Source organism: Sminthopsis crassicaudata, chromosome 3 (genome assembly GCF_048593235.1).
Source record: "Sminthopsis crassicaudata isolate SCR6 chromosome 3, ASM4859323v1, whole genome shotgun sequence".
NCBI classification, from domain to species: domain Eukaryota; kingdom Metazoa; phylum Chordata; class Mammalia; order Dasyuromorphia; family Dasyuridae; genus Sminthopsis; species Sminthopsis crassicaudata.
The window spans coordinates 629,842,298-629,864,255 of NC_133619.1; the positions used below are offsets into that span (position 1 = coordinate 629,842,298).

A 21,958-nucleotide genomic window follows, 5' to 3' on the forward strand; every position below is an offset into this window, starting at 1 on the left:
TATTGACATAACATTGTTAATTTATTTGCAGACACTGTTAAAATATTTAAATCACATAATTCTGCTAACTTTTATTAATAGTTCTCATTTGGTCTTTTAAATATAGAGCTTTTCCCTAACAAGTCTATTGTTCCAGACAATAATTCAGCTACTCATTATGTGGTGATTCTTTTTCTCCCCAGTTTTAACTGCATTGAGTGTTTAGTTTGTTTTTTAACCTGAATATCCAGTAGAAACAAAGGAACAATTTGCACATGCTTGTAGAAATAAAATCCTTTAATTTTGCTTGGTCTTTGCAGTTATGTGTCCCTCTGTGACAATGAAAAGACAGGATGTAAGGCTCGAGAGCTAAAATCAGTTTATGTGGATGCTGTAGGACAATTTCTCAAGTTGATTTTTCATAAAAACCATGTCAATAGATACAACATATATAGCCAGGTAAGATTAATCAATCTTCCTCACTAGCTTTAACACCCTTAAAAACTTTGTTTTGTCTGGTCTACTCTAAATATTGTATTGTGATTTCATTTTCTTTTTAAAAATAATTTTTTTAGATCTTTTGCTTTTACATTATTAAAATTTCTTTCGTGTTCTTCCTCCTCTCCCCAAAGAGCCCTTCCATATAACAATAACACTTTTAAAATAAATAACTTTTAAAATAATTAATAATAATTAAAATTACTAATTCATACATCACAAAAGTCAGAAAACGTGCAGGATTATTCAGTCATGGACCTCCCAATTTTGCAAAGACATGGATGGAGTATCTTGGTCCTCATAATTTTGCTACATTCACTTTTGATTGTTTGGTGGTAGTGGTTTTTTTCCATTTACATTGTTGTAGTCATTGTTTATTGTTTTCTTGGCTCTGCTTATTTCATAGTGTGTGAAGTAATGCAGTAATTCATGATTCTCTGTATTTACCATGTTCATCATTCCTTACAGCACAGTAATATTCCATTGTATTCACGTATCACAGTTTGTTTGGCAGTGGGCTAAATTTTGTTTACAATTCTTTGCTTCTAGAAAAATTGTTGCTATAAATATTTTGGTCTGTATGCAGTCTTTTTTCTTGTCAGTGACTCTTGGAGCTGGGGCAAATAAGGGAGCATATGCCTGATAATGGGATTTCTGAGGCAATGGATATGTATATATTGGGCATTTTAATTGCATGATTCCAGATTGCTCTCTGCGGTGGTTATAGTGATACAAAGCTCTTATAGCCATGCACCATCAATGTGCCTATCTTCCACTAGTCTCTCCTACATTAAGTTTTCCCAATTTTTAGCATCTTTACCAATTTTCTTGGTGTGAAATAAAATCTTATGGTGGTTTTGATTTGCATATCTCTTATTTTGAAGTGGAGCATTCTTTCATATGATTATTAATAGTTTGCAATTCTTCTTTTGAGAGCTGTTCATATCAAAACATGGCTTCATTTTCAAAGCAAACACTTTCAAATTTTCCTTAAACATGGCACCTTTCATAAAAGAATCTCAAGTTAAATTTAAAATTCACTAAACTTCTATGAGGTGACTATCCTGGTTAAAAATTAAAAGCATTATTTCTAAATTGTTGATTGTTACAGAATTCCATCAGGACTTCTGACTTCTCATTCTTAACAGTTCCTTTCTTGCAAAGGGATGATGGAAATGGATTTTAATAAGCAGTGTAAATAAATGATTGCCAAGATTTGCCATACATACCCATAGTCCTCCTTGTCTCTATATAGAATAACAGAATTGAACCAGAATTGTAATACATGGTTCACTTGTTTTATCCTCCTAACCAAGCTCTATGGCAAGAAACTAAAAGCACCGGGTTTTGCCACTTCCAAAGCATTGAGAATGGTTGCCTGGGAATTAGAACTGTTTGTGATTCCCTTGAGTGGGTCCTTCTGGATTGGAAATGTGACTTGAATGCTTAGATTAAGAGGTTTCATTTGCTGTTTTAAATTTTCTCATGTTTGAATTAACATTATTTTAGCAAGTTTTATCCACTCCTTTCAAAATAATTAGTAAAATTCTAGGTTCTTAATTTCTATTGCTTTTCTCTGTAAAATTTCCTATGGAAGTGACCCTACATTCTCTCAAAGACTGTCCCCAAAGTGTCTCCCAAAGTGAAAATACTTTGAGTCAGAGCCCAACATTGGGATGGATGGATGTCAGCTGGGACCCAGCTTAGCAAAATTAATAGCAACTTCTCACTGATGAGCAGTACTAAAAACATTAGTACTTTTCAGCTTCTCTTCCTAAAACAGTCACATCCTAAAGTCCAGAGGCATAATCAGAATAAAGAAATAATCCATACCATTGCAGCTACACATCCTTAAAATATTGAAATCTATGACTGATGAGAACTTAAGAGTTTTAAAAACATGAATGTTATATTATTAGTCTTAAATATAATATAGAAAGAATTATAGTGGTCCACCTTTGGGCTTGACTACTATGAAGACCAGGATTTTATCATTTTGTGTTTCAACTTTTCTTTTCCTAAATGAAATTGAAATTTTGAAAATGTGTTATTTTTTTTTTCCTTTTTTCTTTCTTTCTTTCTTTCTTTTTTTTTTTTTTTTTTTTTTGCTGAGGCAATTGGGGTTAAGTGACTTTGCCAGAGTCACACAGCTAGGAAGTGTTAAGTGTCTGAGGTCAGATTTGAACTCAGGTCTTCCTGACTTAAGGGCTGGTGCTCTATCCAATACAGCAACTAGCTGCTCCTGCTAAATTAATTTCTTATTGTTTTTACATCCAGCCTACAGCATGAGTGGTCATTTTATATATGAAGTATTCTAGCTTTTGGTAGTTAAAGAAGTTAGTCTTTTAAATTCAGCTTTTTAATGTTCACTTATGTGTAGTTTAGAGAGAAGTAAAAGTACAAATTGGTAGTTTGTTTTGAAGGGACCAAAATATTTCATCTCCTTTGTGTTTAATTTCTGTTGTTTCCAATTCCATTTTAGGTTGCTTTAGTGGCAGTTAATATCATTGGGGACCCTGCAGACTACAGTGATGAAAGCAATATTGTAAGTTTGGGAAATAAAGTTCCAAAGGCAAAAAAAAAATTTCTAAATGAAAGTATTTCTTGAAAAAAACATAAGTGTAATCAAACTTTAATGTAAAAGAAAAACTAACAAAACCAACTGTAAGATGACCAGTTTTATTTAACTCCTGTATTATAACAAAACTTTTCCTTCATCTGGCATTTCTGGCTCCTTCTACAGTAAATAAGGGACAGTAAGCCATTTTGAATCCTCAGGGTATTAAATGATGCTGTCTTTAAAACACAGTCTCTGTTTTTTGCATGTAATCTGCAATATTAAAAAAAAATTTTTTTGTCCCCAAAGACCTCCAGAGAGAAGTTGATTGACCATTATCTTGGACAGAGTTCGGAGGATTCAGGATTAGATGGCTCATATGTTGGGTAAGAATATTGGTCCTTTAGGAAGATGAATTTCTGTGACCATTTTCCTAGGAAACTTGAACTATCACAGAAATATGAATTTTTTCTTTAGATTTCTGCTCTTGTGTGCCCTATAGTCTCTCCTCACTTCTCAATAAGCCAGTAATTGGATTGTCATAGATAAATTTACAGATTAAGGTCAGGAATTAAAAAGGTAACATTGTATTACCTTTCAAAGACAACCATATACTTGAGATTATTTTTCTGTCTAGACAATTTATCAAGTGCTGCTAAGAAGTTAAAGATTTAAAGTCCAAAGAAGTCCAAACTATTTTGTTGTTACTACTCTGTTAGATTTGCCACCTTTGCCTCCCTGGCCTACTTTTCTGCCTGTGATTTAGGGCTTCATGTAACAATAAGAAATTGTCCCAAGGCCATTTGTCCACAAGTCCAAAGTGTAGCCTGAGGTACAGGACAAGTTACAAATACTCTGAAGAAGTTAACTCCCCACCGTCCCACCTTGGTCCTTCTCCCTTGTAGCCTTCTCCAGTCTCAGAGATTCAATGAAGATGGACTTTGTGGTAATCACAGAATCATGGGATTTTAAATCTGGGAAGCACCTCTCTGAAAGGAATCCTTACTGATAGCTCCATCAATGGTGGTCATCCAGCCTTTGCTTAAAATTCTCTCGGGAAAAGGAGTGCCCCTTTCTAGCATAGCCCTTTCTCTTCTGGGATGGTTTCAATTTCTAAGTTTGTGATATCAGGCCTAACTTTGCTTCTTTGCAATGTTTAACCATGGTTCCTGGTTCTAACATCTAAGGCCACACAAAACATGTTGAATCCTTCTTCCACATGACAGTCCTTCTATCCTTGAACATGTATGCCATCTGCTCTTAGACTCTTTGCTCTAGGCTCCATGATCCTGGTTCCTTCAGTTGATGCTCATATAACTTGGATCAAGGCACTTCACTATCCTAGTCAGCCTTCCACTAGTGATGGTCTGCAGCTTATAAGTGTCTTCCTTACATAGCATGCCCAGAACTGAATACAGTACCTGATATGCAGTCTGACCAGGGTAGAGATTAATTATCTATCTACCTTTTTCCTGGAAATTGGACTACTTCTGCAGCCTCACATCCCTCACTGATAATCCATTTTCATTTTGGTTTCAGTCCACTGCTATGCCCTGATAATGCCTTTCAAACTCCCTGCTGTCAGGTTCTGCCAGACTTGGAAAGTTAATTTCCTTTAACACAGATGTAATCCTTTGCATTTATAGCTTTTGAATTTCTTCTCATTTGAATCTGCTCAGGGCTCTGACCTACCAAAACCTTTTTGGATCCTGGCTCTGTCACTCAGTGTATTAGACAGCTGTCCCTTCCAGCTTTGTGGTTTCTGCCTCTTGGCCAAGCATGCCATTTCTGCCTTTTTTCCAAGATCTTGGCACAGGTGTGGAACAGCGCAAATCCAACACTAACCCCTGCGGCACTCCATTGCCACAGAGACAACAGTGGTCCTTGAATGCATCCTGTCTCCCATCTCTCCATCTTTGCCACTTTATCAGAAACCTTGTAAAAATCAAGATGAACTTAACGCTACTAGTTTAATACCTGTCCGAAAAGGAACTAAGGTTAGAATCACAGGAACTATTCTTGATGAAGACCTGCTTGCTCTGTCACCACTGCTTTCCTCACTAGATGTCTCCCCACTATTTCTAATGAGCCTTTTCACAAATTTCTCAGGAATCAAAGTCAAGCCCACTAGCCTATATTTTGACAACTCTTTTATCTTCCCTTTTTTAAAAAATCAGAGCAACATTTGTTCTCCAATCTTGTGGTACCTCTCCCATTTTCCAAGATCTTTCAGATATAACAGACAAAAGCTCAATAATCATATCGCTTGTTACCATGGCACTGCTAGCACTTAGCACAGTACCTGGTATACAGAAAACATTTAATAATTGCTTGTTCTTTTTTTTTCCCCTTGTTTTCTTTTTATTTCTTCTTTCATTCTTCTTCCTGCTTATTCCTTCCACATCCATCTAAAGATGTAGTTCATTTGAGCAAATCATCTGAATTTATCAAGGGCAGCTAGGCATTTAGTTGCTATTTCCTCAATCATCCATTGATATTATTTCTCTATAAGCCATTTTTAGTCTCTCAATTCCAGTACAAAGATCATTCACAGTGAAAACCAAAGTGAAATAATCACTGAACAGTTCTGCCTTCTCTGTGTTCTTGATTATCACTGTCCTGTCCATTCCAAGCTTTGGTTCTATCCCTTTTTTGTCCTCTCTTTCCTCTCAGTATAGATTTTACAACAATAATAACAACAAAAAACCACCTTGTTGCCTTTAACTGCTCTTAATGGCATCAACTCATTCTGAGCTTTAACATTCCTGACACTAATTTTACAGGACTTTGACCCATTTTTTTTTTCCTTTTACCTGGCTTTGTTTCTATCTTTTGTACTTGGGAAAAAAAAAAAAAAGATGGTTAATTAGTCTCATCTTCCTACATCTACGTGAGCTTTTTGAGACAAATTCATTTTTTTTTCTTTTAGAATTCCTTTTTTTTCAGTTTTCCATTGCTTCTTGACTAACTTCCCTTTCAGGAACATAATACATGAGACCTTCTCTATCCTTTTTCTGGATCTTTAAAAATTTCTTTTCCCCAAGTTTGGGAGGGGTGTCAGACTTTGGGCAGCTTTTCCTCTTGTCACATATTCTAGAATGAAGTAGTCACTTTCCCCCAAGGCTTCTACCATTTACAACCAAGCAATTAGTTCTTCTCTGTAGGATCAAATTTAGAAGAAAATTTCCTCTTGATTCCTCTAGCTTTTGAAGGATGAAATTAGCATTAAAGCAAGTTAAGAAATTAGTTGCTCTGCTTCTGGCAGAAAAAGAGAGCTTCAGCAAATGTCTGGATAATTGAAGTGTTTCTTTCATAGCTGGATCATGCTCCTGGGCCAGACATGTAAACTGTTTCCCAAATTTCTCATTTATTGACTCTTTCTATGCAGATATGGCCTGTAGTGTGTTCCACGGACAAATAATCTTATTTCTCCCACCATTGTTTACCTTTATTCAGGTGTTTTCCACCATTATTCCATCCTTGAGCTCCTGAATTTCTTCATAACCTTGCCTTTAATATATAATGCTACTTCATCCCACTCCCTTTTATAGACCATGTTTCTTTGAATTAATGTATTCCCATCTCCAGCATGATTTTCAGACAATTCTAATACCTGTGAGGTCAGTTTTTTTTCTCCTTGCTATTTCCTTTTGCTTAATTGGAGCCTTTTGTGTATAACATATGAGGCCATGAGTTTACTTCTTGATCCTTCCTTGGTTATTTTTCCTGTAAATGCCTGACTGCTTTAACTACTGTTCTTCCCTCATAACTATTCTGTGTTGTTGTTTGTCCTTCATTCTCAAAGAGGATCAAGACATCAGTGCTTATGGTATATAGCTGGGAGGATATACAAAGGTAATTGTCTTCCCTCCCGTTCTTTTACTAGATTGGCAATTCTTGAAGAAAATGTGTTATTCCCAGCTATATCCTTTCTTTGTCTATGAGTCTGCCATCACTTTATTTTAAGCTGTGGTCCAAAAGTCCAAATCCTATTGTTAGATGTCACATTCTAAGTCAACTTAAATTTTCCAAATCAATTTTTTAAAAAATATCTCTTGATATTTTTTTGTGCCCTGTGGTCGTCTCTTTCTTGCTTAAGACTTGATAATATTAGATTCCTTCTGTCATTGTCATTTGGCCCCATAAGGTCACCAAAAATCAGTAGCTGCCCTTCATTTTGATAAGTCTTGAAAGGTTCTCTGTTATATTTTAACTTCATGCTCTGGGATAAGTGTAGACCTCTACTGTTATTATCAGGTCAGCTTATGCCTAAGGTCACAAAAGTAATAAAGGGACAAAATCAGGATTGTAAGCAGGGTCCTCCAGAATTCTTTCCACTACACTGTAAAATTTGACTTGTGGCAGAAATTTAGCAGCAGCTGTGTTAATTTTGTTGTGAGAGTTTGTGTAGGGTCCAACCACTTATACCATTCTAACTTGGAGAAGGAAATAAACACAGCAGTGTTTCTCAGGAACATGGCTTGATTGGATTACTAAAAGATACAGAATATACTAAGACTAGTATGCCTCTGACTTCCTACAGTATTTTATAGCCTATACCATTCGTTAGCCACAGTTCACTTATATTATTCTCTAATTGCTTCATTTATGTTAGCCTTGGTTTCCCAAGGTTATAACTCCTTGAAAGTGGATTCCATGAGCTTTTGTATTCGTTAAAACGGTGATAATGTTGAACATCCCATCAGAATCCAACAATAGCAATAAGTCATACATATCTGGCATTTTCCAGTAATTAAGTACTTTTATTGAATATTCAAGGAATATAATGCTTATTGAATTATTAAAATTCCTTCAAAAATATTTGCTGTTTTTCCTTCAGGAAACCTGACTACATTTCTCCCCTGGATGACTTAGCCTTTGATATGTACCAGGATCCAGAGGTTGCACAGATAATCCGCAGGTTAGATGAGAAGAAACGAGAAGCTGTCCAAAAGGAGCGCTATGATCACGCCAAGAAACTGAAACAGGCCATTGCTGATCTACAAAAGGTAAATTGAGTAGAAAGAAAATAAATGTAATAATAATAATAGCTAGCATTTGCATGTGCCAAGCACAATATACTTAGTGCTTTACAAATATGATCTTATTTGGTCCTCAAAGAAACCTGGGAGAGAGGGGCTGTATAATCCCTATTTTACAGATAAAGAAATGGAGGCAGATAGACTTAAGTGACTTTTTCTAAGGCTATGCATCCTTAGAAGTCCTTCTTATTAAAATCCTTGAATTCAAATCATCAGATGTGATTAGCATGCCTCTATAGCTAGGTTTGACCCTCATTTATTGATTGAGCTTGTAAACAAAATCCATGTCACTTAGCCAATAAAAGCCTCTTAACAAAAATAGAATGTCCATTGCATAGGTGTTGGACTGCACTTCATGCCTTATTGCACTCATGTCAACTTGTGATGCTCAGATGCTTCATTATTTTGTTTCTTTCCATTGTAAGAAAGGATAATTAGAAAATTAGAATATAATGCAAATCAAAGATGAAATTTAAGTTCCTTTGAGAGCTTTTTAATAATTCATAAAACAAAATTATGTTCTTACCTTCTCAGTATAGCCAGTCTCAACTCCTGTATCACATCGGTGAATTGGAACTTAGCATTGAAAGTGAAATTTCTGCCTTTCAGGTTGGGGAGAGGCTTGGCAGGTATGATGTGGAAAAGCGCTGTGCTGTAGAAAAAGAAGACTATGATATGGCCAAAGAGAAGAAGCAACAGATGGAGCAGTATCGCACCAAAGTATACCAGCAGCTGGAGCTGCACAATCTCTTGGATTCTGAGATGGTGAGTCACCAGACCAAATGATAGGCAGGCAGCTTTAAGACTGATAGACAGAAGTCACACAAATGGAGCTTGTGGTCGATAAACATTTTATTTATTTATTTTTTTTAATTAAAGCTTTTTATTTACAAAACATATGCATAGGTAATTTTTCAAAATTGACTCTTGCAAAGTCTTCTGTTCCAAATTATCTCCTCCTTCCCTCCACCCCCTCCCCAGATGGCAGGTCCAATACATGTTAAATATGTTAAAATATATGTAAAATCCAGTATATGTATATATATTTATATAGTTATCTTACTACACAAGAAAAATTGGATCAAGAAGGAAAAAAAAACTGGGAAAGAAAACAAAATGCAATAACAGAAAGAAATGAGAGTGCTATGTTGTGGTCCACACTCAGTTCCCACAGTCCTCTATCTGGGTGCAGATGGCTCTCTTCATCACTGAACAACTGGAACTGGTTTGAATCATCTCATTGTTGAAGAGAGCCACGTCCATCAGAATTGATCATCATATAGTCTTGTTGCCGTGTATAATGATCTCCTGGTTCTGCTCATTTCTCTTAGCATCAATTCATGTAAGTGTCTCCAGGCCTCTCTGAAATCATCCTGTTGGGTTGTTTCTTAAAGAACAATAATATTCTATAACATTCATATACCATAACTTCTTCAACCATTCTCCAATTGATGGACATCCATTCCATTTCCAGTTTATTGCCACTACAAAAAGGGCTGCCACAAACATTTTTTGCACATGTGGGTCCCTTTCCCTCCTTTAAGATCTGTATGGGATATAAGCCCAGTAAGAAACACTTCTGGGTCAAAGGGTATGCACAGTTTGATAGTTTTTTTTTTCATTTTTTTTTTTTATTATAGCTTTTTATTTACAAGATATATGCATGGGTAATTTTTCAACATTGATAATAGCAAAATCTTTTGTTCCAATTTTTCCCCTCCTTTCCCTCAGCCCCTCCCCCAGATGGCAGGTAGTCCAATACTTGTTAAATATGTTAAAGTATATGTTAAATACAATATATGTATACATATTCATACAGTTACAGCACAAGAAGAATCGGACTTTGAAATAACATACAGTTAACCTGCGAAAAAAATAAAAAATGCAAGCAGACAAAAACAGAGGGATTGGAAATGCTTTGTAGTGGTTCACACTCATTTCCCAGAGTTCTTTTGCTGGGTAGTTGATAACTTTTTAAGAATAGTTCCAAGTTGCTCTCCAGAATGGTTGGATCCGTTCACAGTTCTACCAACAATGTATCAGTGTCCCAGTTTTCCTACATCCCCTCCAACAGTCGTCATCATCTTTTCCTGTCATCTTAACCAATCTGAGAGGTGTGTAGTGGCGTCTCAGAGTTGTCTTTTTTTTTTTTTTTTTCCTGAGGCTGGGATTAAGTGACTTGCCCAGCGTCACACAGCTAGGAAGTGTTAAGTGTCTTCAACCAGATTTGAACTTGGGTCCTCCTGAATTCAGGACTGGTGCTCTATCTACTGCGCCATCTAGCTGCCCCTCAGAGTTGTCTTAATTTGCATTTCTCTGATCAATAGTAATCTGGAGCACCTTTTCATATGACTAGAAATAGTTTCAATTTCTTCATCTGAAAATTGTCTGTTCATGTCCTTTGACCATTTATCAGTTGGAGAATGGCTTGAATTCTTATAAAGTTGAGAGTCAATTTTATATGTATTTTAGAAATGAGGCCTTTATCAGAACTTTTGAATGTAAAAATATTTTTCCAGTTTATTGCTTCTCTTCTAATCTTGTCTGCATTAGTTTTGTTTGTACAAAAATTTTTTTAACTTAATAAAATCAAAATTATCTATTTTGTGATCAGTAATGATCTCTAGTTCTTCTTTGGTCATAAATTCCTTTCTCCCCCCCATAAATCTGAGAGGTAAACTATGCTGTGTTATTCTAATTTGCTTATAATATCATTTTTTTGACCTTTTCTTGGTATATGGTGTTAGATGTGGGTCAATGCCTAGTTTCTGCCATACTAGTTTCCAGTTTTCCCAGCAGTCTTTGTCAAATAGTAAATTCTTATCCCAAAAGCTGGAGTCTTTGGGATAGCAAACACTAGACTGCTAAAGTCATTGACTACTTTGTTCTGTGAATCTAACCTATTCTACTGTTCAACTGCTCTATTTCTTAGCTAGTACCAAGTGGTTTTGATGACTGCTGCTTTGTAATATAGTTTTAGAACTGGTACAGCTCGGCCACCTTCATTTGCTTCCCCCCCCTATTAATTTCCTTGAAATTCTTGATCTCAATAAACATTTTAACAACAAATATTTAGCAAAACAGGCATTTGTTTGGTTGACATGCATTTTGTTTTTAAATCCCTGTTATGCTTAGTGCTCACAGATACAGTGATGCACAAGACAGTCCCTGCACTGTGTAATGGAGGAGAATTAGACAGGTACATGGATAAATGAGCTACAAAATAGAAGGCTCAATGAAATAACTTCCATTCTGTGTTTATAAAAGGCTTTGTGGTTTAATCAAATTAAGCACTTTATATTCTATCTATTTATTTATATTCTGTATTCTGTATGCCATATGTATAGCCAGCATAATGAGGACACAACTGGACTGGCATACAATGTACTCACCTATACCTTAGGCAGAAATACTGACTCTTCACATGTGGCAGTATGCATGAGAGTTTGAGAGTTTTGTCTCAGAGCTACTAAGGAAATGGTTTTGTAGTGAAGAAAGAAAAACCATTTTAAACTTAATTTTCTATTTCTTTCTAGATTCGAAAGCCTTTTGATTTTCCCTTCGCGCCTCTACTCTGTTCTGGCAGCCCCTGCCTGCAGAAATCTATACAGTCACCTCTGCGTCAAGAGGAGCGAGCAGGAGAAAAACCCTATGTGGAACCGTTCCCCTCAGCCAAGCCTCAACTTCATAGTTCTCTGAATGTTCCCCCTAAGCAGCAAGCCATTGTGGGCCAGCTATCAGCCTCAAATTCTCTTTCAAAGATCAATGTAAGTAGCTCAAAGCCAGGATTTCCTTAGAGCCAAAGGAGATAGCAACACAAATTTAATTGACGTCATCACCAGTACTACAGAGATCTTCTTTCTCCCCTCACCAGCCCCCAGCTTTCCAGTGCATCTCATTTAATTCAAGTAATGTGTGAGTCATTCAGTAAGCGTTACTAAGCACCTACTGTGTTCCAGGCCCTGGACTTAGCAGAAGCTTTTCTCCTGGTCATGTCCAAAATAAGTATTACCTTTTATGCCCCTCTCTTTGGATTTCACTGTGAACTTCCTATAGTTATTAATATTGCTCTATATATTTGTGTAGGAAAAGGAGCTCTAGCCTATAGGGCCTGCATTCCAATCCTAGCTCTGCTATTGAATGCCTGGGGGTCTGGGCAAGTCACTTTTTTTTTTTTTTTTTTTTTTAATATAATAGCTTTTTACTTTTCAAAATACATGCAAAAATAGTTTTTAAGCATTCACCTTTGCAAAACCTTGTGTTCCATATTTTTCTCCCTCTCCACCTCCCCATTCCCCTAGAAAGCAAGTAGTCCAATATAGGTTAATTCTTCTATACATATTTCCACATTTACCATGCTGCTTAAGAAAAATAAGATCAAAAGGGAAAACATAAGAAAGAAAAAAACAAGTAAGCAAAGAGCAACATCAACAAAGGTGAAAATGCTATGTTGTGATCTACATTCAGTCTCCATAGTCCTTTCTCTGAATATAGGTGGCTCTCTCCATCAAAAGTCTATTAGAATTGGCTTGAATCATCTAATTGTTAAAAAGAGCCAAGTCATCAAAGTTGATCATCACATAATTTTGTTACCACATACAACATTCTTTTTGTTTTATTCACTTCACTAAGCATCAGTTCATGTAAGTCTCTGGAAGCCTTTCTGAAATCATCCTGCTGATTGTTTCTTATAGAACAATAATATTCCATAATATTCATATGCCATAACTTATTCAGCCATTCTCCAACTGATGATGATTCAGTTTCCAGTTTTTTGCTACTACAAAAAGGGCTGCCACAAACATTTTGGCACATGTGGGTCCCTTTCCCTCCTTTAAAATCTCTTTAGGATATAGGCCCAGTAGAAACACTGCTGGGTCAAAAGTTTGATAGCTTTTTGAGCTGAATTCCAAATTGCTCTCCAGAATGGATCCATTCACAATTCCACCAACAATGTATCAGTGTCCCAGTTTTTCTGCATTCCCTCCAACAATTTATCATTATCTTTTCCTGTCATCTTAGCCAATCTAAGAGGAGTCACTTCATTTCTTTAAGCCTCCATTTCTTCATCTGTAAAATGAAGAGCTTGGACTATCTGACCTTCAGAAATAAGATCACGCTTAATTTATGATCCCATCATCTGTCTTCTTTAAATGCATATGATGCAATCAAATAGCTGATTTGTTTTATAAATAGGAATGAACTAGCTAAGTATGTCTGTATTAAATCATTGGAATATTAAAAGGCATGACATGACCAAAGCTATGGATAGTAGAATCTTAATTCTTTATTTACTAAAATTGAAATCTATCTCTCTAGCCTCTGGTTTCCTTAAAGTGGGTTCTTTAGACTAAAACTTCTTAAATTGTGGGTGAAGACACCTTATAGTGTTGCATAACTGAATGTGAGCATCATGAAAAATTTGGCAACAGTAAAAGATATCAAATATGCCAAGATTTAATTTTTATGTAAAAATAAGCATATCCATCTCATTAGTATGCAAATTTGCTTTCATCTTTAATAAATGATAAAATTATATGTGTACCAAAAATTATTTTAAAATAAATTTCTTTATGATTTATCATCAGTAAATATTTAATTTATTTACCTATATTATATATTAATATATATTTGTAATATAAAATTAGTATATAAAATTTAATTTGTTTACCTATTTTATATACTAATATACCCAAGGTCATGTAAAAATTTTTCTGGTTAAAAGGGATCGTTAGTAGAAAAAGTTTAAGAAGTCCTTCTTTCACCCAAGTGAATAAATATGCTTTAGCTCATAATTATAGTTAATCCCCAAGTATACAGGCTTTAAGTGTTGTAGTAGATAGAGCCATGAGCTTGGAATGAGGAAAATTCATCTTCCTGATTTCAGATCCTGCCTGAGACACCTGATTAACTATGTGACCTTGCACAAGTCACTTCACCCTATTTGCCTCAGTTTCCTCATCTGTAAAATGAATTAGAGAAGGAAATGGCAAACCACTCTAGTATCTTTACCAAGAAAATCCCAAATGGAGTCAGTCAGAGATAACTGAGTAATAACTAGACAGCAATAGCAATCCAAGAATAGACTTGACTTGCCATTACAAGAAAATAATGGAGATCTTGTCAATATCAATCTTTTTTTTTTTTACCTTGACACTGCTTTAAAAATAATTTAATCTTTTGTCAAACATACTTTTAATGGCAAATAAATTATAATTTAGGAAGAATTTATTTCATTTTTGTTACATGTAGAAAGTATATAAAACCATAATCTAGGTAAGAATCATATATGTTTTGTTTTAATTGAGTATAAATTGATTGTTTTAATAGAATAATATTTCTAAATCCTATATCAGATATGGTTTAACGGATATCTTTCAGATATGACCTTTATTTAGAGAGCATTGAAACAGGGTGAGGGAATAGAGAGAAACTACAGAGCGGAAGATCAGAAGATGGAGATGTCCAAAATAGTTTTATTTTCATTCACTTACAGGTTGATTTATTGCCTTATGATGAAAGACCTCTTCCAGCTGTTCTTAAGCAACAAGGAGAAACGTATGTAGAATCAGAGAAGGCTGAAGAAGATGTCAGTATAATTCCAAAAGGCACCATTGCAGGAGAGCCAGAGCCCTTGACTGAGAAAGCAATGAGAGAAGCCAGTTCTACCATTGAAGTGCTGGGAGAAACTCTGGTAAAAAAAAAATGAATAAATAAATGATGCTCATAACGCTTGCTATTAGTCATCTGAATGTTGATTTAACTTATAAAATCTCTTAATGAATGTACATGAAGTTATGAGCTGCTAAAACAAAAATTAAAGGTGACGTCATGACGTCATAGTGCATAGAGCCTGGGCCTGGAATCAGGAAAACTTATCTTCCTGAGTTCAAATTTGGCCTCAGGCACTTACTAGCTTTGTGACCCTGGGCAAATAACCCTGATCCCTGTTTGCCTTAGTTTCCTCATCTGTAAAATGAGCTGAAGTAGGAAATGGCAAAACTATTCCAGTATCTTTGCCAAGAAAACCCCAAATGAGAGTCAGACATGACTAAAAAGCAATTGAACTGAATTCTGTTCGAAATGAATGCCAATTTGTTTTTAATTATCAGTAGAGCTAGTAAGACAATATGCTAACTGTAGTCATATCACCCAGATTAAAAAAAAAAAAAAAAGGCTTTCTCTCTTTAGAAAGGGCCGTCTTAAATTTTTGGAGGTAGTCTTCTAAATGACATAGTTTTTACTGTCCACTCTGTATCACAGGCTAAAGTTTTTTTGTTTGTTTTTTTTACTAGCAAAGTTTTTTGTTCATTTATTTTTCTTCTGTTTCACCTTACTTTCCCCCAATATCTATATTTATCTTACAGCAATTTTATGCTTGATATCCTGAGGCTTTAAGTGCTTCATTCAGTCATTTATTTTAAAACCACCTACTCGAAATATTTTTTCCATAGGAACAAAAAGAAATCTCAAATAGTGTCATGCTATAGATGTAACCAACAATTTTGATATCTCATTTTATGTAAAAAATGAGAATTTTTCCTTGCATTAGGTTGCCGGAGCTTATTCTAAGACCTGGTCATACCGAGAAGATGCATTGCTCTCATTATATAATAAGCTAATGACCATGCCTATTGGGACGCCAAAGGAAGACCTGAAGAACCTTCTCAGAGCCTCCATCTTTCTGATAAGAAGAGCCATCAAGGATCTCGTGCCTTCAGTGAGTAACTCTGCTTTCCAGGGCCAGCCTGCCCCGGCCTCTACCCTTGCAGTGAGATTGCATAATAGAAGCCAGACTCGGGATTTTGTTTCTCAGCTCCAGGGTTAGGCTTCTCTGGGCTAGCACAGTCCATATATTGAGAAAAGTGGGTGAATGATAGCTTCCCATGATTGTAAGCACAAAGGTAGGAAGCTGCCTTTTCTGAAGTCCTCTTTAGTCTTGAATTGAACAACATCATCAGAATAGTTTGATTTTTCTCTGTATTGCCTAAAAGCAGATTTCATTTCATTGTTTTATCTAAATTTGGTTCACCCATAACAGCATGATGATTGACTTGTATTTTTATTTTCATGAAACCTGAATAATATGAAAGATGAGTTTAATCTTTTGAGTCAGTGCTAAAACTCAGTTCTAGGGGCAGCTAGGTGGCGCAGTGGATAGAGCACCAGCCATGAATTCAGGAGGACCAGAGTTCAAATCTGGTCTCAGACACTTAACACTTCCTCGCTGTGTGACCCTGGACAAGTCACTTAACCCCAGCCTCAAAAAAAAAAAAACCAAAACCAAACCTCAGTTCTAAGTCCAGATGGACTTGATTAGTGTCCCTCTCCCTGCTACAAGGGCTTGCTTTCCCTAATGAAACAGCATTTAAGCATAAAAGGAATGTTCTTGTATCTGAGCAAGAAAAAAGCAATAGATAATTAAGAAGGATGAAGATGGTTTGAGTCTCTTAGTGTCTTCTTCAGCCCTCCTGACATTCTGTAGCTTTTACTGATATAATCTGCAGATGCCAAATCCCACATTCCATTTCCCATCTCCATGCTTTTGTACAAGCTACCATTTATCAGGAATGTGCTTCTTACTACAAAGATCCCTTCTTAGAGCTCAAGGCCCTGCCTCAGCACCACCGCCTCCCTAAAGGCCTTTCTGGTTCCCTCCTTTCTTTGCCTCCTATTATTTGATATTTGTCTTGTAAATATCGATGTCGATTTTGTTGTGGACCTGTTTTCCCAACTTTTCTCAATGGGCAAAAGAGCCGAGGCTATTTCATTTTGGTCCCTTCATCCCTGGTGCCCAGAACCATGCTTAATGCCCACCCACTTGTTGCATGGAAGCAGACTGGTGGATGATCAGCTGCAGGGCTTCATATTGCAAGAGTTAATGTTCATGTCTCTGGTTGTTATTGTTGTTTTACAAAGGTCTTTCAAGCATCACTGAAATTACTAAAAATGATCATCACACAGTACATTCCTAAACATAAGCTTGGTAAGCCAGAAACCACTCTCTCTGTGGAGAAGACTCTTCCCAATCTGCTGTCCAGAACTGGGGACTCTTCTGCTCGCCTCCGCATCATAGCATCGAACTTTATTCAGGTAAAAGCCTTTTCTGTGAATCAGAGCAGGCAGCCCTCAAAGCCGCCTCGGTGTTTGCCTCTGAGGGTTTCTCCTGTGAGCAGCTATAGTCAGTAACCCAGAGGAACCAAGCTGTGCTCATTTTTACATGAGCTGTGAGTGGGATATGTGGCTGTGATGGGGACTGTCCATTGTGAGCCTCTGGGACACTGAGTGAAGAATTGGAAAAATGGAGGTGAAGACACAAACCCAAAGTTTGTGCATTCTACTTTTAGCAGAAAGAAAATTATCTTCATTTTCTTTAAATTATCCATTTCATTTAGTCCTATTAGTAGACTCCCAGTAAGCCTCAAGGAAAAACTGCATTAGAAATAAGAGGTATGATCAGTCAGACAGTTCATCCAGTCAGACAGTACTTTGCTTGTTTCTCTACTGGCTGAGAGTGATTTCTAACTCAATACTGGAAGATTACAGACTTGTTTTTTCCAAAGGATGTGAGGAAATGGAGCAGCCGCTCTTGGATGCACAAGGCACATTCCCAAGAGGGCATCACTTGAGTCACTGACTTTTGATTCTTTACTGTGGCACATATCCAGAGTTTGGGCAAGGGGAAAAAATATTTTTACTCTAGAGTTTTTTACTAAAAGTTAAGAAAGCTTTGGAAGCTTGTTAGTTTTGTAGAGTTACCCATTATCTTAGGGCATTCTTTACCACTTAGAAAATAAGTTTTAGCTCTATACTTGAAGAGGAATGAGAAAATAAATACAGCTGTTACTTTAAAATTCAGGCATGTAACATTCACTTTATTTTTTTTTTATTTAGAAATTTTTTTTTCACAGTATATATGCATGAGCAATTTTTCTCCACAACATTATCCCTTGTATTCATCCCTCCAAATTATCCCCCCCTCCCTCAACTCCCTCCCCCCGATGACAGGCAATCCTATACATTCTACATGTGTTACAATAAAACCTAGATACAATATATGTGTGCAAATACCATTTTCTTGTTGCACATCAAGTACTAGACTCCAAAGGTACACGTAACCTGGGTAGACAGACAGTAGTGCTAACAATTTACATTCATTTCCCAGTGTTCCCTCTCTGGGCGCAGTTATTTCTGTCCATCATTGATCAACTGGAAGTGAGCTGGATCCTCTCTAGTAACATTCACTTTAAAAGAAAAAATAACCCATGTCTTGATGTAACCAAAAACATAAAAAAGGACAAAAAGTTCAACCTCAATTTTTTTGTAACTAGCTATATTTTAACACTCTACTAAAGGCAGCCTGGTGCGGTCCCAAGGTATCATTTATAAAATTTGTCTGTCTGCCTCAGTTCTCTGTTTCTGGTAGCACATGATTCTTCCAGCTAACTAGGCTCAAAACCTCACTTATCTTTGATTCTTTCTCTACTTCATCACCATATCCAATCATTTATCAAGTTATGCTGCTTCTACTTCCATAATATCTCACTAGTCCATCCCTACCTTTCCATTCTCACTGCCATAGCCTCCTTACCCTCAGTTTCTCCTGTCTTCATCCATAGTCCCTCCATAATACTACTTCCAATTCTGACACACCACTCCAGCCATGGCATACCCCTGCTCAAAGACCTTCACTAGTTTCCCATCACCAACTAAATAAAGTGTCTATTTTTTAGCTTAGTACTCTAGGTTTTCCCTAGCCCAGGCTGATTTACTTCCCATCATGCTCTTTGACACCTACCAATATTGCAGATACATTGAATTCTACTGGCTATCATCTGATCTTTCCCTCTCTTCAGTGACTCTGCTTAGTCCACTTGCTTTTCTGGGAACTCACCATCCCCTCATCTCTGCTTATTGAAGTCCTTTTCCTCCATGGTTCAAATTATAATTATAATTGTTTAATTATGCATCAACTCATAAGTCCCATGTCGCCAGGGCCAGTTTTATTTTCATTTTTGTATCCCATTGCCTAAGAAAATACTTTACTTATGGTGGACCTATAATAGTTGTCTATTGAAATGAATTTTCTTTGTTTATAAAATAACATTATTATAAACAAAAATGTGAGTAGTACACATATTTATACTTAAATTTTTGTCCATTTTTATACATGACTAATACTTTTAATTTTACTCATCCTTTTAGTAATCAATCATACTAAGCTGAGTACAAAACTACTCCTACCCCTCAATAGGCATTTAATGCCTAAATGATAAGACTACTAGCAGCCAAGCTTGTGTAGCTTGAATTTATTGGCATTTATTAAATTGATTTTATGAGAACATTCTATGGTAAGAAAAAAAAATTTTCAATTTTCCATTAAATATTCATATTTTGCCATATCCTGAATAATAAAATAAATCCTCAAATGATCAAGCTTTTAGTTACTATCCTTAGGATTTGGACTTTTTAATTGGATTATAATAATAAGCTTCTGGACCTTACTCATCTAATTTCCTCACAAACTATTTAATTTTCTATTTCTGTGATTTTTGGGGGGTTTGGTATTATTTCATAAAAGTTCTTCTAAATCAATGATAAATCACAGCTTAGGATTTCCTAGTGTAGTTAACAAATGATGCTCTTCTTTTTTAGGAACTGGCTCTGTGTAAGGAAATTAAGCCCCTCCAAATTATTCCAATTTATTTAGTTCAGCCACTAAAACAGAATTCTTCAACTCATCTGGCAATGAGTCAAACGGACTTATTAGCACGTTTGTTAAAAGACCTGGGAACTGAAAACTCTGGATTTACTGTTGACAACGTTATGCGGGTAAGAGTCCTCTTCAGCACCATTGCTATTTTTCACTGGGTTGTTGAATGCAAGGAGACCTCAGAGGGCAGCTTGTCCATTTCTTATCCAGAGCAGGAGTCCCTCAAAATATTTATTTCTATTTCATATAAAAATGAAGAACTGGACAAGGTAGTTTATGCCAGCTCAGTCCTAACTGCTCAGAAAGTGCCACAGGAAGTTAGAGGAAAGAGGAATAATTATTATAGTCTGGGATCAGTGAGAGGAGTTGGGAAAAGGAAGAGGAAAGCCTCAAATTGGAAATAGCCACTGAATCCTGCAGGGGTCTTGATTAGCAGGTAGGATTTAGACAACTCCAGAAAAAAAAAAGAGAGAGAGAGAATGGTATGAGCAGAGGCAGAGGTGTGGGAGTATACATGATATCTTCAAGGAATAATGAGTTTGCCTCCGTTTGACTGAAGCAAAGATCTCGTATAAAGCAGGAGTCAGAAATCCGGGTGGAGGCACCAGCAAACTGGAGTCACAATGTGAAGCCTCCTGAATGCCAGACTAAAGAGAATGGACTCTTACCATGTGGTCTGTGAGGGAGCCTCTCAAGGGGTCTGAACCAGAGGGCTGATATGCAGAGCCGGGTTTTACTAGCAAGGCCCGCGGGTAGATCGGAAGAGGCCGAGGCAAAACCTGAAATGTCCCTCCATTGCAAATCTTTCCTCTGTTTTTAGTTTTCAGTGAGTGCACTGGAGCACAGAATCTATGAAATACGAGAAATTGCTATTAAAATTATTTTGGACATGTATAAGACACATCGGACCTTAATTCTCGAATACCTGCCCATGGACGATGGCAACACTCGCAAGAACATTCTCTATAAGACGATTTTTGAGGGATTTGCAAAAATAGATGGCAAAGCAACAACAGCGGATGTCAGGGTCAGTTTTGAAGATTATCACCTAGTCTTCCAATTAAGAAAAACAACACGAGGAACATGAATCCAGATGGGGAAAATGTAGGAGCTGGGACAAAGGCTGCATGTGGGACATGGGTCATTCTGTGTATTTTGAAATGTTTTCTTTTTCAAGTTAAACTACAGAATTTACTTTTTACTCTGAATGCATCAGTAATCTAAGTGAATATTGTAAAAAATAAAAAGGCATGTTTATATGTAGCAGTTGCATCCTGTTTTCTGAGAACACTAAAAACACTTATGGGATTTTTAACAGGCTCAAAAAAAAGCAACAGAAGAAGCAGAAAAACAAAAGAAAGAAGAAATAAAAGTTCTGCAGGTCCAGCTGGCAGCACTGAGAGAGATTCAGGCAGAAACTCAAATCGAAAAGGTCAGTATGTGTCTGTTAACTTAGAATGCTCAGTTTGGGCCATTCGGCTATACTTCATACATATGTGCCTGTCTTTCACATTGCTATGCAGGTCAGGTGGTGGGCTTTAATTCCCTTGAGTCTGATTTTTTTTTTTTTTTAATGAGATGTATTAAAATGAACATTTCTCATTGGATAATAAAAATGATTTGTGAGATAATCTAGTTTTCCAGCTTAGAAATTAGAATTTGAGTTGTCATAAGCTTTCAGAAAGAAAGCCACTGGGAGTTTTATGTTTGAGCTGAGAGAAGCTAACTTATTCCCATAGGATCAGTGATGGCTGAAGATTTTTCTCTTTTCCATAATTCAGAGGAAACTTTTTCTTTTGCAGAGATGTCAAAAATCAATTAGAATACTAAGATTTTATTTAAACCCCTATTGGAAAGAAAATTCAGAGCAAACTTTTTAATTGAGTCAGATAACAGACATTATACCTAAGAGAGACAGCAGTACAGATATCGTATATGGGATCACATGCTTTTACAAACCTTCAGTTCAGGCTTCATGGCTTCTATAGTTTAAACCAATGTCATAACACTGTCATGTGTCAGTAATTAAATTCCTTGAGAGAGTTTCTTGAAAAAAAGAAAAAGAAAAGAAAAAGCATGATTCTTAGTATATGCAGTCACAACAGTCAGTACCATCTTCAGTCCAGATGCCATGGCAGACAAGCCCAAGGATAGACAGTAAGTTTAAAG

At 36.3% G+C, this 21,958-nt stretch overlaps 1 protein-coding gene across 7 annotated transcripts in view; it reads left to right on the plus strand.

Annotated features, from left to right (window-relative positions):
• Positions 1-21,958, plus strand: part of CEP104 (centrosomal protein 104) — a 53,139-nt gene that overhangs the window by 17,481 nt on the left and 13,700 nt on the right. For all 7 annotated transcript variants that reach the window (XM_074306448.1, XM_074306452.1, XM_074306447.1 and 4 more), the window contains 12 exons: positions 300-438; positions 2,960-3,022; positions 3,344-3,420; positions 7,875-8,043; positions 8,686-8,841; positions 11,613-11,843; positions 14,573-14,770; positions 15,629-15,796; positions 16,996-17,169; positions 19,732-19,908; positions 20,610-20,816; positions 21,108-21,221. In XM_074306448.1, the coding sequence (XP_074162549.1) occupies positions 300-438; positions 2,960-3,022; positions 3,344-3,420; positions 7,875-8,043; positions 8,686-8,841; positions 11,613-11,843; positions 14,573-14,770; positions 15,629-15,796; positions 16,996-17,169; positions 19,732-19,908; positions 20,610-20,816; positions 21,108-21,221 (1,873 nt within the window). The remainder of the gene's footprint in view (positions 1-299; positions 439-2,959; positions 3,023-3,343; positions 3,421-7,874; positions 8,044-8,685; positions 8,842-11,612; positions 11,844-14,572; positions 14,771-15,628; positions 15,797-16,995; positions 17,170-19,731; positions 19,909-20,609; positions 20,817-21,107; positions 21,222-21,958) is intronic.